The sequence below is a fragment of the Athene cunicularia genome (genome assembly GCF_003259725.1).
Source record: "Athene cunicularia isolate RWA chromosome 1 unlocalized genomic scaffold, athCun1 chr1_part1, whole genome shotgun sequence".
Taxonomy (NCBI): domain Eukaryota; kingdom Metazoa; phylum Chordata; class Aves; order Strigiformes; family Strigidae; genus Athene; species Athene cunicularia.
The window spans coordinates 72,617,141-72,636,369 of NW_020799091.1; the positions used below are offsets into that span (position 1 = coordinate 72,617,141).

Below are 19,229 nucleotides of genomic sequence, written 5' to 3' on the forward strand. Positions count from 1 at the left end.
TATTTTACTGATCGCTGTAATTCTCTGATATGCACAATTTCTAAGTTATACTAAAATGAAAATATGCAACTGTCAAAATTATTTAACTGATAAAGTCATTTAATGACTGACTGATATCCAGGTAAATATCTGGACCTAAGTCAACATATAATCATGGTATATCTATCAGACATTAATCATATCATAGATGCTTTTACCAATTAAACTTGTTTTTAAATAGCATGTAGCCTAAGTGATATAGGGAAAATAAGAATAGTCAAGATTTTTTTTTTTTTATGATGTCTAATTGCATAGCATATTGTAATGTAAATTTAAAATTAAACATATTTTAAAAGATGGTATGTTTAGAAAACTTTAGAATGTTGTTCGAGAACAAGAGGCTGATATATACGTAAATAAGAAGTCCTAATTTGGGTCTATAGCTGCTTGATTACACTGAAAACAAGTTTGAAGTAGATGTGACTGAGTTAAATACAAATATTATTCAAAATGAACCTCAGCTTTCTAGAAGAATTTGCAAAGTCATACAAAGACTTTAAGATACTGAGGGCCTGATCTCAGAGGAGGCCCATGAAGCCCTGCTGTTCTGGAGGAAGCAGCATACACAGTGCTGCTTGCAGGATAAAATGTGACTCAATATTGCACATCCTTACTCTTCTGTTCATAGATACCGGGACTTGTTCTTTCTCCTTATAAAAACTTTGATGTGTGCCATTCAGCACAAAGTTTCACAGTGGGAGAAGCAGCTGACAAAAACAATTGCTTCCAGTCTAAGAGGGCTCGTAAAGCCCTATAATTGTGAAAATGAACAGTGTATGGTTTGGTCTTTGTGAGACAAAGAACATCAGCAGAAAAATCGCTTTATTTTCTCTCTTCAATTGGGAAGAATAACAGTGTAGTTTACAATGTTCTACATACTCCATAAGTGCAAGGACTAAGTCTTGGCTGTGCAAACACGTATTATAGAGGAGCTCTTGTATCGTCTCCATAGCAGGAAAATGTGGGTTCATTTAGTCTTAAAACTCAATTAGAACAAATTCTAACTATACATTTTCAGAAGTTTGTTTCGAGCATTGAGCCTGTCCAAGTGATCATAAGTGCTGGGCAAGTACAGATCTGAAACCAGAAAACGCACACACCCCTAAACTCATCAGGGTCTTTTATATAACATCTAACACTTTCTGCATCATGGAGATTTTATAACATCACATACATGTCATCATTCATTAAAATCTGGAAGCCAGCAAATGAAGCTATAGTGCTCGATGTTGGCATCAGGCAGGAAATCTGAGCTGCTTTGGGGTCATTATTTTCAGCTGCTCCTGAAAAAGTGATTTTTTCCTGAGGCACATGTTTGTCACTGTTCTCATATTCTTGCTGGCTTTCTGCCTCAATGATGCATTCTGGCTCTTCATATTCTAGCTTGGTTTGCATCACTGCATGATCAGTTTTGTCTATCCATTCCTAGGAAAATTAAAATGTTGATGTTGGCAGGGACTGAGATATCAATCAAAAGAAACCTGTACAGACACTGATTTTCCTCTTCTAATGGCATCTTTCCAGAATGAGCCACAATGGAGAAGATGAAAAGGAAGTAATATAGACAAGCAGGACACAAGATAGCTGGGTGGAAGAAAGAATGGCAGGAAAGCAGACAGGAATTCACAAATGCATTCAAACTCCTGCTTCTTATTAAGACCACATTAAATACATTTTTGTATTTAATCATGGCCTTTAAAAAACCTTAGATGTGTAAAATACCCGATGTTGCTCATGCATTCTTTGACCCAAACCCTGACTTAATCCAAATTAAGACTGAGTTTACATGGAGATTTAGGTGATACAATTTGAGCTCAGAAGGGAAACTGAGGACCACACAGTTGCTTGCTCACACCTTCCCCCTCAGGACTGGGAAGGACAAAATAAAGAAAAAGGTTCAAGAATAGAGATAAGGATAGAGAGGGATGATTCACCCACTATAGTAATGAGCAAAAGACAGATTCATTCGTAGAAGAAAAAGAACATTAATCCAGACACTGACAGCAACACTTAACAGACAGAGCAGGACAGTAAGAAGCATTTCCACATCTTAAAAACACCTTTCCCCAACCCGTCCCTTTTTTTTCAGGGCTCAGGTTTGCTCCACATCTCTCTGCCTCCTGCCCCTCAGCTGTGCAGGGGGCAGTGAATGGGGGGTGTGGTGAGTCTTGCCACTCTTTCCTTCTCAGGGGAAGGGCTCCTCACACTCTTCCTCTGCTTCAGTGTGATGTCCCTCTCATGGAAGACAGCCCTTCATGAACTTTCTTTAATGTGAGTTTTTCCCATGGGCCAGAGCCCTTTCTGAGCTGTTCCAGCATGGATCCCTCCCATGTGTTGCAGTCCTCCCAGTGCTGAAGTACAGCAGTGGGGGCTTCTTTCCACAGAGTCCCAGCCTCCTTTGGGCACAACCACCTGCCCTAGCGTGGGGTTGCCCATGGGTTGCAGGTGGGCTTCTGCTCCACTATGGACCTCCATGGGTGGCAGGGTGGCAGTCCTGCTGTCTCACCATGGGCTGCAGGGGAGTGTCTAAACTGGTGCACATCCCCCACTTCCTCCTCCTTTCTCCACTGACCTCGGTGTTCACATAGGTATCATCCTCGCAACTCCTCCTCACAACTCCCACTCCTTCTTCCATGTTTCCCTTCTTAAATACATTATCACAGAGGTGCAGCCACCATCGCTAATCAGCCCGGCCGTGGTGCAAATGAGGGTCCAACTTGAAGCCAGTGGAGCTTTGAGAACCTTCTCACAGGGGGACACTGCTGTAGTCCCCTTCCCCACTACCAAGAACTGCTGTCACACACAAACCCAGCACTTCTGTACTAAAGCTTCAACATAAATTTGTATTTATATCTTTCTTCTTCAGTTTCAGTTTAAAGCTATTTTATATAGAGAAAGTTTTGTTTGTCACTGAAACGTTATTATTGCTCTTTGATATTGTCATTGGGTTTTAAAATGTAAATATTTGACCTCTCTCCACTCAGAGGAAACTTAGTGGTGATTAAGATAAAGACAGTCCAGTTAATACAGAAAAATACATCATGTATGTGATGTCATGGACTCAAGGAGCAGTAAGAAATCAAAGCGAAAACTGTAGTCTATTCATTTGACAGTCATTTCATGTCTAAAGTTTTAGAGACCATACACCTCTGTGGCTAAGAGACAATGCTTCCTATCATGACTGACATCTCCATAGGCATGACTGCCATCACTGGCTCAGCACTAACTCACAGCACTTCACAAATATAAAGAGTAAGATCAGGTTGAAGCAATCTCCCTGAGCTATCATGTGCAGGAATGCATGCAAACACTACAGTGGCATCTCACTGGCTCTTGTGTCTCTGGAAACCCTTAAATTCTTCTCCAGCAATTTCTCTGTCTCTATAACAAGTGTCTTTTCACAGTGCCAATGCAGCACTACACTGAGTGTATGAGCTCAGGTATTTGCACTGTGGATCCTCTTGGTGATGCTGCACAAGGGGAAAGGCTTTTCTCTTGGGTCAGAGAGTGTTTGTGGTAATGCCTGTGCAGAGCAAATATCAGTAGCTACTTTCAAATTATTCTCAACACTGTAGAGATTACAATCTTGCTGGGAAGGGGAAGTTTACCTGGAAGTTTCCATTATGATCACTGAAGAGATCAGAAAATATGTATTTTGGATCTGGTATAGCAGGCATGACTGACTTCTGAAGCCTGCAAAGAGGAAAGAAAAATACAAGTTGATATTTTGCTATAGTGTAGTCATTCACACAAAAATCTACTTTAGCACAGTTGGGTAACCACAAATATATTTTACATGAGAGTACTCTAGGCTTGAATTATTTTTAAATGTGTTCTGAAGTCAAAAAGTAGTTATAATAGTATGATAACACCATCAGGCTAAGAGTGATTTTTCTGCTGGATTTTCAACCAACCCCATCCTGGTGAAATCCGTACTCTATACAAACTTCCAGCTAGTCAGGAAGTGCCATTCTGTTCCATGCAGTAGTCAGAGTTTTACATTCCCTGGCCACATTCTCCTAGACAGGTGGTGCAGTAACCAGCTCTATTGGCTGACTTAGGGAACACAAATATAAACCTCAAACATAAAAGTATAGGAGGAAAAACTCAACTTACGATCTGAAAAGGTTATCAGAGTCCCATATACTTTCATATCTGAAAATACTGCATTTTTGGGTTGTTGGGTTTTTTTCAACAAAAAAGCCAAAATTTGGGGCCTTTGCAGGTTTGTTGCATTTTTGGTTTGGTTTTTTTTTTTTTTTTTTTTCAAAGTTGAATGCACTCAAGCTTACTTCAGCCTACTGCAAACAGACATTGAGTCTGATGAAAGTTGCACAAAAGGATGTCAGTTCATAAGAAAAAAAAAAAAAAAAACAAATAATTGGCTTCCCAGGATTTAACTGGATTTTAAAAAGGAGAGGAAATTAAGAGAAAGTGACAGAATTTTATCTTGAAACATTGTATTTTACCATGATTGTTCTGGTTTTGAAATTTAAAGGATTTGGTTTTTGGAAGGCCAGGATACATTATCCCTCAAATAGTAGTTAAGCTACTGACTTCTACATCTTCATGATGACTTCATTTACCAGATAAGAATTTTGAGTATTATGAGACTTGATCCTGAATGATAGGTCTATTTTCATGACATAGTTATTTAGTACTAACCAATAAAATTATATTTACCTCTGCCATTTGCACAGAAGAATCAAGGGGATAAGCATCATTAGAAGTACTGCCAGCAAACAACTTAAAACAACTACTGGGTTTGACTGAGATTTTATATCATCATCATCACATGAATCTAGGAATAGTCACAAAAAAAGTATGTGAAAAATTATTTTTTGCTTTAAGAGTAAATATTCTTAATCATGATGAAACATTGATTTTTCTTTTTTTAAAAAAATAAAGCAAATAAGTTTTTAAGAACAAATAAGTTCAATTTTTCAAGTGAAACTGAAAAGCTAGCCTACCCCAGACCTTGAAATAAAGAAAACAGTATATTATTGATATAAATTGACCAGGTACACGACAAAGAAGCAGGCTTACAGGCAAAGAGTAGAGATGTTATAAATGATGTTATAAGTTTTCATCTTCATCACATTGCATTGACAGTGATACAGCAAGTTTGTGCTAAGATCTATACTACATACATCTGCTTACAATCACCAAAGCTGCAATTGCAATTTTACTTGTAGCCTGTCTTATTTCCCAAGATAAAACAAAGAACCAAGTAACATCTCTCTCATCTCAGCAAACAAAAAGCCAGCAAACCACAAGTGTTGATACCCAGAAAGTAACTAGTGGCAGGATATCATCTAGCACACAGGTATATAATACTAATGCATTTTGTGCAGTTTTCAGCATTCCCATTTTTTTTCCTGCAGCTTTTGTAATGCCACCTTAAAACTCTGCCTCCTACTACTGATCTTCTGCTGTCCACATAAAACCTATAAAAACTAATGTTTATTCATGCAAGAACAACTGTCCAGTCTTTTCCACCTGCCTGCTGTTCAACTTGCCAGAAAGCCACAAGAAGTGTTGTGATCCCCAAGTAAGGCATTCAGAGTCTATGAAATTTCTTGAGCATAGCTCTGTTCATGTCTTCCCTGATGTTAGCTTTGGCATCAATAATAACTCATTATAATCCTGAAGCAAAGTGCATGCCCAGTGAAGGGGCTGTGCCAATGTCACTTTATATCCAGGGGCACCCAGAACAACTGAACTGTTATTAGTCCATCTCCTCTGTGCTTTCCTTCCTTTCAGTTACCTGCTGGTAACCATGCAAATCTGTTGGGGTGGTGTACAGTCTTTCCTTTACTGCAGTAAACTGTTTTTTGATTTTGATAACCAGTAGAAATACTGTTTCCATCGAAAAACTAATTGAAGTCAATCACACTCACTTCAATGTGTCTGTCTGGTGGGAACTCAGTGCTGATATTGACTACACTTCCATTTCATCTCTTTTCCCCCATCCTTCCTGTTTTGATCAATACCACACATATGACCATCAGATTCCTATGACCTCTAGTCCTGTAGTTCAACTGGATGCACTCTCAAAACAACTGCCTTCAAAAATGGGGCATCAATCATATGTGGACACATCCCCGCCCCTCCCCTCCACCCCACACCCTCCGTGCATCACATCACTGTCATTGGTGGACCCTAGACAGTATTGTAACACAAATTATAAGGACAGTTTTAACTTTGCTTATTATGGCATTAATGGATAGTGTTATGGGCCATCAGGAACAAACTGGACAGGAGTTAAACTTGGGCAATTAGACAACCACATGAACTTTCTTTGATAACAGAAGATGGAGCACAACAGTGCCACATTAATTTGCTGCATGTTCCCAGACTCTTTTGCAGTCATCCCTTCCCCATTTGTACTTAGACAATATATGAATGCAGCACAGCTGTTACCTAATAATGTGCCATTCATCCAAAATGTTTCTGCTTCCCAGTCACTGCTGTAATTAACTACGTTGCAGTAGGGTACTAGCCTCTTCAGTCTGACCCGGAAAGAATAGCATTTCCTTGGATCAAAGCCTTGTTCTCCAACACTGCAACACTTAGAAGTTCTGGACTGAGAAGGAAGGTGTATCATCGTTAATTCTGTTTTTCAAGACAGTGCCTCAAAATGTTACACTCAGTTGTATTCACAGCTAGGACAAGGGATAGACGAACCCCAAACCTCAGAACTGCATTTTAACTTCTCTGAGTTTCAAGGAATTCTGTTTCTTGACTGACTCTTCACTATTCATATCCATTCCTCATTGTCTGATATTGAGGTGAAGATCATAACCATCATTACACAGTGAACTATGTTACAGTTACATATCTACAATATGCGAAGACACGGATACACAAAGTATTTACAAGTTGTATTTGAGACTGGAAAGGTTTAAGTCAATTAAATAATATTTAGAAATACTTAACAGCTAACTTCAGAATAAATAGAAATCCTTTCATCTCTTTCTGTTCATTCTATTTATTTTTCTTTCTTTTTTTTTTTTTTTTCTCTCCCTTTTTCTATCTTCTTTTCTCTACTCTGCTCTCTGCTTTTATCTTCCAATGAACCTTTCCCTTAGAGTGTCATCAGCTCTTTGGGAGGCAACTAGTTATAACTTAAAAAGTAAATGATTTCTGGCATGGCAGGGATCCTGGATCCTAAAAATCTGTCTGTTTTCTGATACCAGCTATATTTGAAAATATAGGATGGGAGAAACATTTGAAAATAACTTTATTTTGCATTCTATGGAGATGCTACGTCCAGCTCCTTTCAATGTTGATTCAAAATGTTATGTTCAACTCACTTGCCATTCTCTGTCAAACTTGCTTTTGTATTGAAGCTCAAGTCTCAAGCACTTCACAGCTCTCTCTGGTTTATTACAGCTTACAGTAACAGTGTCATCTTTCCAGAAGAATGTCACATTCTCTGGTCGATTGGGTTTTACTAAGAAGAAGAGAAATAAATTATGCTATAGTTTCTTAAAAATAAGTACTTTTCAGTTAAAATTACTGTTATTCTTTTGCTGTCACAATGTTTTTCTCAGAAGAAAGTGAAGAAGGTGGACTGTCTTTCTCTTGATTGTAGGGAGTATGAGGAGACTAGAATCCTTCCTTAGGTACCTGCAGTAGATTCCTGACATGAGATAGCATCTACCTTTGAATGTGGCACCTCAAATGATGAGAAGTGTCATGGTGTCAAGCTCCATTTTCATGTTTAATATGGAGGTGAGATACAGAAGTGCATCCTCCAAGGAGAAAGAGGCTTCTTCATTGGGAAGGGACTGGCAAATTTAATACCCCAAAATCTACAAAACACAGCTGTGCTGCTGCTGGAGGCTGTGTGGGATATGGTAGTGCATCTGCAAAAAGCACTGGGTGCCTACCTGTGCACAGCTGAATTCAGAGCTATGTAGCTGGTTAGTCTTCAGAACTAAGTAAGAAATACATGTGTGAGAAGAGTATTACATGCTTTTTCAATCCTTCTGGTTGCCTTTTTGTATTATGAAAATTTTGCCTTCCTAATGTAAAGACTTATGTCTGATCCCTGATATTTGTGCTTTGTTACCTAACCCTTTAGAAATTCATTTTACTATCAGTGGGTGTTTAATAACCAAAATTTGAGGATCAGGCTGCACTTTCTATAATTTACTGGATACAGGTAAAATTATGAGATATAAAAGTATTAACAAAGTTAGATGCCCTGACAGGCTTTTTAAAATTCCTTTTACTAAATCATTATCAATAAATGCTAATAATGTATTTGGAATATACGTATTTTTTCAGAAAATTCTGAGTTGTATATTTTCTTTGGGATTTTTATCAGAAAAAATCCCTCTACTCTAAATGCCGTAACTATGTGACATTCCAGAAGATTATGATAAACTAATCACACACAAGATGTGCATTTGGGCTGGAGGAATTTAATAAAAACAGGAACATCATCTCTCTACTTGTAGGATGATGTCTCTTTTATGCTGTCAGACTGTACCAAAGTCACTCAACTAATTTCTATTGACGTCTGATGAGGGTTTTATGACAGCCTCTTTGATAAGAAGGAGTTTGCTGCCTCACATGACATGGAAGATGACAAAAGAATGGAAGGTTGAAAATATGAGAAAGATCACACAGCCAGCACTAAGACAAGAAACTATCAACGTTTATTAATTTTTCTTGATATGAATACTGAGCAGGTCTGCAGTAGACTAAGCACACCCGTATATTTTAGTATTATCATTCTGATTTTGAAACTGTGTTTGGGGACAAATATGACTATGTAATCTCACTTAGCTGCAGCTGCACACAGACCTGCGTAAGTACTGTTGACAGCAAGAGATGAAAATCAACATGAAATAACTATAATTTGGTTTTGGGACACACACTAATAATGTTTAATACACCAGTATAACTGATTTCTTCTCAAACAAATGACAACTAGAGAATCAATGAAGACACTAGGACTACCAAAGAAGTTGTGATTTTACATACTTACTATAAAAATCGGATTTTAGTCTTTTAGAAAAAAGCTCCTCACTTCCATTACTGTGCCTGATAGAGATGGCAAGGGTGGGTCCTTCTGTTTTAAAAAGACATCCAGAGTTATAATCTTCATCCAATAAATAGGTGGGACATGGCTTCCAAACCTTTTGCTTGCCTTCATCAAATCTATAAATAAAATAAAATTAGTGTATAGAACACTTACTTAACTCTTCCCAGATAATACAAGTGAATTCCTTTTTGTTACTGGTTTTTGTTTGTTTGTTTGTTTGTTTGTTTTCTTTTTCAATTGCTCATACCAAGAGAAGTCTGTGTATGGAATTCCCTGAAGCAGCAAATTTCATAGTGGTGTGAGGGAATTCATAACTTAAACCTCATTGACTTTCCAGCCCTGGGTTTTGACTCAGTCTGAAATTATCAAGTTTCCCATATGTTCTTGTTTTCTGATAAGAGAATGAATTGCTCAAACAGGTGTTTTCATGAACCTGTTTCCAGGTACTGCTAAAATTTCTTTCATATATACCACTCAGAAATAAAAGAGAAGATCAAGAGCTGTGACTTTAACCAAATTTGGTCTTTAACTAAAACATTATATTAATGTTTCTCATTAACGATGCCAGTTAATAAGGAAAATATACAGTCATATGTGGATAACACACTTTCAATAGTGTAATTAACATTTAGCACAATAACAGAAGAGGGACAAATCTTTCATATAATGTCAGTTGTGACCGACTATTCAGCAGGCTTATTGTTTTGTTAATTTCTGTAGCAGGTTGTGAATATAAACAGGTTTCATGCTGGATGATTAACAAATGTTAAAATCATTTTCAGGTACCATTCACAGAAGACTCAAATGGACTTAGGTATTTCAGCTTCCCAAAGCAAATCCTTTAAGAAGAGAAATATAAACCTTGACAATACTCACGTATAAGAAAATGATACGTTCTTGCCAGGAAATAGTTCTTTTGCTGCCCACGTGATCTGCATCTTCTCATTATTGAAATTGATTATTGTGGTGTTGATGGCATCTTTCCAACCTGCCCAGGACATTGACAGAGAATGTGATTTCAGCAGTGAGTATGAAAAGCATCCCTTGACATTGGTAGGCAATCAGATTTCAAAGATATTTATGCAATAGACTCAGATGATCATAAAATAAGAAGCCATAAGAATATCTAAAATGCAAGGAGAAAGACTAAAAAAAAAACAACTTACAGAGGTTGAAATTTGAATTTCAAAATAGCAAACTGAAAGCATGCACAGCAACACCAGAGAGCATCCCATGGGCTGGACTAAAAGATATAGACTGGTTCACTTCTATGAATGCATAGGGCCTATACCTTGAGTCCAGCCTTGCCCCATAATACCTACTAAAGTTTTCCTGCTAAGGAGAAGTATTTAGGAGCTAATGCCACATGAAGCCTGTGGGTAAACTGTCAGATGTTTACTGTAAGAAATAAGGGACTAACAACACAGGTCAAGACCATAGGAACCCAGAATAGGTGTACTGCATATTTGGTCTATGTGGTTCTGGCCAATTCCACTTCAGAGACAAACAAGATCATTTAATGGCCTCTGACTGCACGCAGATATTATTTCTTCTCCTGGCTTTCTCCTTGTTATAGCTCTTGATAGAGACATGGGTATTTTAATTCTGTATCCATCAGGGTTCCACAGTCAGACACTGAAGGTAAATCTGCCATTAAAACCCAGAGAAATTAAGAAGGTAGAAGGAAGGATTAGAAACCCAATCTATATCAAGAAAAAGGACAAATTCTTTATTTTGCACTCTATAAGATGTGAAATTATATTTACTTGAATGAACAAAGAGGAAGAAAATGTCTTGGATATCAGCAAGAAACCATTTGAGGGTAAAATTTCCAGACTGCTGTCTCCAGACATGAAGTGTCTATCCCTAAAATCTTTAGCTGGAATGTTCCTGCCCAGCAATGGAATAGAGGTTTTTAACTTTGATTGCTGGCAATATTTTATGCCACTCTAGACTTTTGAAGGGATTTAAAGTGGAAAAATTTTAAAACATTTCTTATGAGCTTTTTATCACATACAGTTATCCTGAATGTTTATGTGAATCAGCCCTAACTATCCTTATGGTTGCTATCTTTTTCTCCATAATCAACACTAAGAATGTGAGAAAGGCATGTGGGTTCAAGCAAGCGTTTTGCCTATTTTCATGCCTGTATCTCTACTTCTAGGCATTTCATGACTTCACAAATTAGACTTAGTCAAAATATTTTTGTATAGTTGGAATTGTGTTGTAAAATGTTTCGTCAAAATCATTCAAGAAATGACAAAAATCCAAGACACACTGGGTAAATGTAGCTGCAGGTCCTTGCTACATGTTTCATGGAGCTCTGGTAAAAATGATTCTGCTCTAAACAAGAGAAGGACTTGAAACTAACTCCTCCATTTCTTAACTGATGCCTGCAGGCTTGTTCTGTATTGTTTCCTCAAATTGAAAATCTCATGTGTTTTTTTCTGAAGAATGGAGAAGTGCTACTACATGCTGAAGCAAAAACAGAACTTCAAAAACCTCAAAAGCTATAATAAAATGGAATTTATCCAGCCAGCTCTACTTCTGTTACAAGAGACTGCCTAGCCTTTGTTTCCTAACTCCTTGAACCCTTTGTAAGTCCCCTCAGCAGGTCTAAGAGATAATCTTGTCTTTAAAGCCTCTAAGAAATATGATGGCAAATTGCCTAAGAGTGGATCCTTGCTCTGCAATTGCACTAACATATTTCAGTTTTTATGGACTAAATTCTAGCGCGGTTGTGTTGTGAAGTATATAGTGTTAGTGTAACAGAAATCAGTATGACTACTTGGGCTTAGATTTTCTATAAACATAGTTAAATGTACATTATAATGCATATTTAAGTGTATAGTTACAGGTTCTCCATCTTTAAATAAAATTAACATTATAAAAGATAATATAAATGTTAGTGAATAGAGAATACTGTACTATCCTGAGATTATTTTTATGACTATAGAATGAATGTTTTCAATTCCATTTAAAAGCAACAAAATATGTACTTTCCATTTTTTGGTAATTAGTCTGATGCAGATATTTTCACTTTGAGAAATAACTGCTAAAGCCCATATTTCAGTTATGAAAATAAAAGCAGGAAGATCTGACCTGACTGACCTGTTGGAAGGCAACAAAGGTCACCAATGTGTCTGAACCTTGGATAGACAACACTCTATTCTCTATTTTTCCGTTACATTATGATAGCTCTATACTGCTTACTAGAGGCTACAATACAGAGATGCATACTAAATCTTGGGTTTGGCAATGAATATTTTTTTGGATGACAGAGAATATCAGTTTGGCCCCAGTCCTGCAGGGATTTATTGGTGGACTTAACTTTGCACACTCTGAGTAGTTCACCTGACTTCAGCCAGCTTACTCAGAGAACATCAACTTAACAACACATATAAATCTTTCTAGGATCAGAAACTTTTTCTGAAACCTCTACATATTATGAATTGAAATTCAGGAATTTTAACATTTAAATATGAACTCCAACAACTGCAGTAACTTATGTACTAAAATGGAAGGTAATACATTATTAAATACTTTAACAATAAATCAAAAATTTAATAGAAATGGAACTGAAATTGTAGTAAACTGTCTGGTGATATACATCTATTCTGTGCTCTAGTTTTTAACAATTTCCTAAGACAGTCTATCAGTCTGAATATAATTAGTAGTTATGTAGGACAGAAAAGGCTTTACCAATCTTTTTTTATTAAAGACTCTGCTTCTAGAGCTCTAGTCAGGGAAGTTTTCTCCTGTGCTTTCTGATTTCATGCATTTTGTAGCCTTTTTGAATGTAGTGTGAGTTGTGCTTGTGTAAATGTTCAGTAAACATTTGCATGCATCTTTTCAAATTATAGCATGCATATGTTGCATAATTCACATTTCCACGTGAAAAGATGTATAGACCAAGTGAGGTTTTTAAAGTTTGGATTAAATTGACACCACATCCTCTGAGGATATGTACAGGTTATGTAAAATATGGTTATTTCTTTCTGATGATCTTTCCTTTGCCTTCATCTGAAAAGGTGTTCAGTTTCCTTTTTTTTAAATTGTTTCTTTAAGTATCTATACATATATAGTTCTGGAGGCATAATCATTCATATCTTTTGTTAATGGAAAGAGATAAAAAGAGAATAGAGGGGACCATTTCTCTCACTCTCTTTATGATAGACTTTTTATGAATCCATCCATAACACCATGGATTGTTCTCAGCTAATGTGACAACTCTTCCGCAGTAATTGTAATTATTTAAAGCATTCTTCTATTCATGATCCTAGAGGCACACAATAGAACAAAGTAACACATTTATCATTACTCTTTGTATTATGATAATGGGTGGATGGAAAGGTCAAAAATATTATGAATATGCAGCCCCTGTATGGCAACAACTTTGTCTGAGGACGGCCTGCTGGTCTTGCTAGGTATGCAGTACGTTACAGTGCTGTAGGACACATATGGTGCCCTGGAGCATGAGCTTCAGAGAGAATTATCCAAGTCTACATCTTCAGTAAAACCAGATGGGGACTGGTTGGACTCCGCACAAGCCTTTTACCTCACAGACACTGCTGGACACCTAACTCTTCTTAGGATAGAGACGCATGGAAAAGATGCTATGGTGTGTGGAGAAAGTACTTTTACAGAGGAAAGTAAAAAAATTTTCTTGAGCAATAAATCATGCAGACACAACCATGAGCAAGAATATGAGCAAGTACATTCCACCTCCAAGCCACTTCTGAAAGTTTATTACTGAGAAAAAATGCTATTGAAGGGGAACATTGTAAAAAGGCTGAATGTCATGGAACAGATAAAAAAAGAGAAAAAAGGAGAAGCAGAATGTCAGTCTGCAAAGATAACAGAATGGACCATGCATGTACTGGAACAACTGCAACCTCATTGAAACATAACAAAGAACAAAAACCACTTGTGATTTCCTTACACTCATGAAACCTGTTAAGTAACCGCACATTGAACTTCCACATATTGCAGCACACTGTATAGAAACCACTGAAGAGCAAGACCCAGATCTGAGCCTGCAGTCTTTAGTTACCCTTAATATTACTGATCTATGAGAACGGTTTAATTAATAGGAACACGTGTAGGAGAAAGTACAGTTCCTTGTACACAAGACTGCTAGATGGAATGCACAGGACAAAAACTGAATAGAAAATCTCTTTTCAAGAGAAGGAAAAGACATCAGGAGAGAGTTTCTTTATAGACATTCTAAGGCAAGGCATAATCCTTATAGCACAATTCCTATAAGCCATCAAACTGTTTTTTTTCAGATCACCACCCATTGCTAAGCAGCACGACACTTTGCATCAAATAAACACTACAACTGTAATTTTCAGCTTTTGTTCCACAAAGTCTTACCATCAGTACAGCATGGCTATAAATGGTTGCCATCTTAGGGCAGGGTAGAGTCATGTCCCCTCACAGAAGAGCCAGTGACTCACAGAAACAATTAACATTGGAGAATCAGGTGGTGCTGCATTGCTGCAATTGTACTTGTCATAAGTACAGCAGAATAGAGAGTTGATTTATAGGTTGATAAGATGAGAACATAACTTTAAAGTATTTCTCCTTATAAAATGAATATGATAAATAAACAAGAGTGAAGATTAGATTATCAGTCTATGTGTTGGGCTTTATGTTTGATTTCTGTAATAATCCATTTATCTTTGGCAATCTATAAGTAATGGCATTGCAGACAAAACACATGAAATATAAATGTTCTTATATTTAGGTAGCCAAATAACCAGTCTTTAATGTCTTTATTAAGTTTGCTGTTTAATAGTATTTTTACCTTGATGCTTTCTCCATTGCAGGATCTTGCTAGATATTTCCCATTGTGTTCATTCTTCAAGAATACTAAGAGCTGAAGTCTTACCTAGAATCTGTTTTATCCATCTTTGTTTAATATGAAGGCTAGTCTTTTTTGGACACAGTCAACTTTGTTATAACCTCTGCCTTAGACAATCAATAGCCTTGATTAAAGAACAGACACAAACTTAGCGAGTTCTGCCTTGATTTTTAAGTAGAAAACTTTCACTGAGATCTGTTATCATCGTCATCATCATCATCATTATTGTTTGGGGTTTTTTTAAGAATCCACTTTCATCTCTCCTGAATATCAATTTCTGTTTGGTTAATTCATTTCACCAAAAAAAGAGTACTGAATATTGTAACACATGAGGTAAAGTATGCCCTGAAATGTTGCTAACTAATATATGAATTTCATAAATAAATATCTGGGGTTTTGAACTTACCAGGAGATTGTGACTGAGAAGCCACCAGGTTGCCCAGTGTGAACATCAGTGAACATGCTTGAAGGATGAGTCTCATGCTTGGAATGACACAACAGACTGTGAAGAGATGAGTAATCATAATCTCCGGACTTTACTATTTGATCACTTTATACCAGTGGCTGGAGGGAACTGGAGGAAATGACTACAGGAAATAAAGAATTGACATATCTCTAGCTATAAACAAATCAGAAGTGTAGGACTTTGGAATGCACACCTTCTTTACACTATGTTAAAAAGAAAATTAAAATTCTCAGAATATGAGTGCCTTTCTTGTTAGCACTTTGCTTTCTTTATCTTTTCACAGCTGTATCAATTGGATGTGACTGTAGCCCTGATCCAGACAAGGACCGGGTAGCTGTTCATAGCTGTGACCACATCATATCTTGGATGAAGACACTGAGCTCAAAGTGTCCAGTGACCCGAGGGTAGGAGAGGTGCAAACAACCTACCTCTCCACTTACAAATCAGGAGCTGTTCCTGCTAGCAAATGTTTAACCAGCCACTCCACATGCCTGGTGCACCTCAGCTGGCTTGAGCCACTTCTGTCCTCAAATTGGATGCAGATGTTGTGGGCCTTTCTCTGAAAAAGAGACACGAGCTACTAGAGGTAGGGAGGCTATTACACTACAGGTATCACTGGGATGAATTTCCTCCTGTGTTACCTGAATACATATATACTTGCTATACCTTCCAAATATATCCACATACCTAGCATTACATATATACATACACTATAACTTATATGTCCATATAGCTAAAATTATACACAGAAAGTGGGAAATAGAGCAGTGTGTTGCCTGAGATGAAACATTTTAGTAATAGCAGAACTTAAAATCTTATCATTATCATGATTATCGTGTCTAACGAGACCTATTACCTGTAGGTCTGCAGTAAACTGGGGTTAGGTTATGTCCACATAGTAATGCAGCAAGCAGGAGTGGTGAAGCAGGAGGGTGAAGCACTTGGTGCTGAGGACTTGAGAGCCACACAGTGTGCATGGGGACAGCAGGGAGTCTTCCCTGGGCTAGGACCAGTCCAGCCTCATGAGCTGAATGTTAGTTAGCAGTCAGAGTCTGCTAGATGCCCTTTTGGAGCCCATCTTCTGGGCTAGGCTCACCCAGGGGAACCCAGTGATCCACTATGTGAACAAAAGCATGGGAATGATTGGGAGATTCAGTTCACAAAGACAGCCCTAATCTGGACTGACAAATCAGTGTGGCCCTAACCTGCTGGCCTTGTCCAGCAAGAGCTCAGAAAAACAGCCCTGAGTGACAAAGTGCTCTCTTCTTTGGACTTGCTGGCTGCTCCATTCATGTCCCGGTAAAGGTTTACACTTTACTTTTCTAGGGACATGTGAAACAGGTAAGCACACTGCCTCTCTTCAAATCCAGTCTCTCCATTAAGCATCACACAAAATAAGCTGCTCTATGAAATCAAGTAAAAATATAAATGGTAGATCTCAATTCCTATTTCTGTTTTGTAGCTGGTCTCAAGTTTTGTTTGTGCTTACATCAGAAGTACAGGAACCTTCTTCTCATGCAGGGGCATGCTTGAGCAGATGAATGCCTGTCATGCTGTCTGCAAAGCAGCCTGGGCACACACACCATTCTGGACACCTTGATCCCTAGACTACTTTTTGCCTCTAGTTTCTCAGGGAGGGAGAGTAGAAACTTGTCTGCTTCACATGGCATGAGGTAGGGAGCTAGATCATGGCTAGGAATACACCCAGAAGTGCTGCCATGATTTCTGTTTAGGCTTATTTTCATTTCTCTCAGAGCCTTCCCTAACATGTTCACTGTTCTTTTTAACCCAACAGTACTGTTTACCAGATGAGACTCTTATCAGCTTTGTCACATCATCAAAGTCTCCAGTCAGGTGATGTGATATCAGTTCTGATCTGGCTATTCACTTTTCTTGGATTGGCTGTTCTCACTGGTTTATCCCTTGCATGTCCCAGGAAGACCCTCTTCAAAACCCAGTGACTCTTGGAAACCCCAAACTGTCTGACACACATACAGGACTGTTTAACTGTCTAGCCCCTGCTTTGATCAAGTTCCTCCTGGGAGGCATTAATTCCTGGAACTAAGATAAAAGCAACAAGAACTGAAATACCCAGCTAGGTCATAGGTGATAATGGAAAGCTGAAATCGCTCACGGTTTCCACAGTCAGCATTGCAGAAGCCAGCAAGATAAACAAATGAAGGCAGAGATCCAAAATTCTCTGGTTCCCCAGGACATGGCAATTCCCACATGTCTCCATTTGAGTTAAAAACACATTTTCCTTCCAGAACGTGTGTCTTGAGTGTGATGGAGCTAAATTTGTCCTTGTCTGCTTTTTATACAAGTAGACCACACTGGACTGCAGACCTCCTAAATCAGTTCATTCTCATGGGAAAAAGCGTGTGGGGAGACAACATGCAAGTACAAAGTATCTAAGATACCTTCTGGCTTATAATTATTCTGATTTTGAGACACTATATCTAAACCAAGGTCTAATTCTCAAATGACAATAGCACTCTTTCATTGACTGTTTCCTCCTACCAGGTATTTTAGTACCTCAAATAACTGTCCCTCCCACCAGTCTCCCTTTTAAGGTACTGAGGGCCTCCTGAAGTAACACAAAATGACTCCTTTTACTGCTTTCAAAAACCAAACCTAGGGCTAAGGTCCTAGGGGATAAAAACCAACAACAACTGGGTCAAACAAACAGCTTGAATAAAGTTGATGCACTGTTGGGCTATTTTTGCTGCTTCAGAGAGAAACATCAGATTTGGTACTTGAGGGATGTAGGGTCTGGGCAGCTCCCACCTCCCTGCCATACAGGCACACTCTGGCCCAATCACCTGCTTCAGGTTCTGCTTTATGGAAACCAGCTCTGATTATCTGGTTTGATTTTTTCAGATATGGATGATCCCAGTCCATGAACTGAAAAGCTGCCTGTGAGCCATGGGATCTGCTCTCCCACAGGTCTTTTTCTGCCTGCCTGCAGAACTGTAATTGATTAACTTGTCCACATCCTCTGGGTCACTGCTCCCATGAGGACAAGGACAGAACATTGTCACAGTGTACTCCCTCTTCAGGGCTCACATGCAGTGCAGCACTGGCATGTTTAGCCTGAGAAAACAAGATCCGTCCTAATATTGTAACTTCATGAAGGAACATGGAAAGCAAAGAGTGAGGATGAGTTGAAAATTAGCAGCCAGGGCTTGTGATTTTGACTGAGAGTAGAGAAAACTCTTAACAAGATATATAGTAGAGATATAATAGAGAAAACTCATAACAAGGATGAGGACAATACAAGTAAAGTAAGTAAATCAAAAGAAGCCCTTTTAACTTTACTTTGCACTTGAAATCAGATCACAGAAACAGTCCTTGGTCCTATGCCAACTTCTCCACCCATGACAGAAGCTCTCAGAGGTGGCTTCACTTGCCAGCTGCAACCTCCAGCACCCTTACTAAATTTCATCAGCTTCCTTCCTCTCTTTTTATTCCCCTTCCTTTTATTTCATCAGAGGTGTAAAACTGGTCTTTGATCACCAAATAATTCAGCAAAACAAATTGTCTAAGTTTATTTTTTCCTTCACTTAGAACCTAAGAATCAATAGCCTGTAACTTCCCTTTAATGCTATTTACTTACTCATGGCCTTGATAACAGACTCTACAAAAACCCCCACAAAATAACAAAGATTATATCTTTTTTTCAGTTATGATCCCTTGTAATTTTTAGCATTAGAAGGAAGATATTTCAGTGTGCTTCGAGTGGGTGGGATAAAGAGAACAGTGACCCATTTATAGAAAATTGTGAGTCCCATCACTCCCTG

General features: G+C 38.1%; 1 protein-coding gene across 1 annotated transcript; it reads right to left on the reverse strand.

Annotated features, from left to right (window-relative positions):
* Positions 1–1,197: 1,197 nt before the first annotated feature.
* CRLF2 (cytokine receptor like factor 2) lies at positions 1,198–15,460 on the reverse strand. Its single transcript, XM_026859209.1, has 8 exons — positions 15,370–15,460; positions 9,974–10,085; positions 9,041–9,213; positions 7,356–7,495; positions 6,463–6,625; positions 4,723–4,840; positions 3,648–3,732; positions 1,198–1,464 (listed from the first exon to the last, which is right to left on the reverse strand). Exons 1-8 carry the CDS (start codon positions 15,443–15,445, stop codon positions 1,198–1,200), a joined length of 1,134 nt encoding a protein of 377 aa, XP_026715010.1. The 5' UTR covers positions 15,446–15,460.
* Between the last annotated feature and the right edge of the window lie 3,769 nt (positions 15,461–19,229).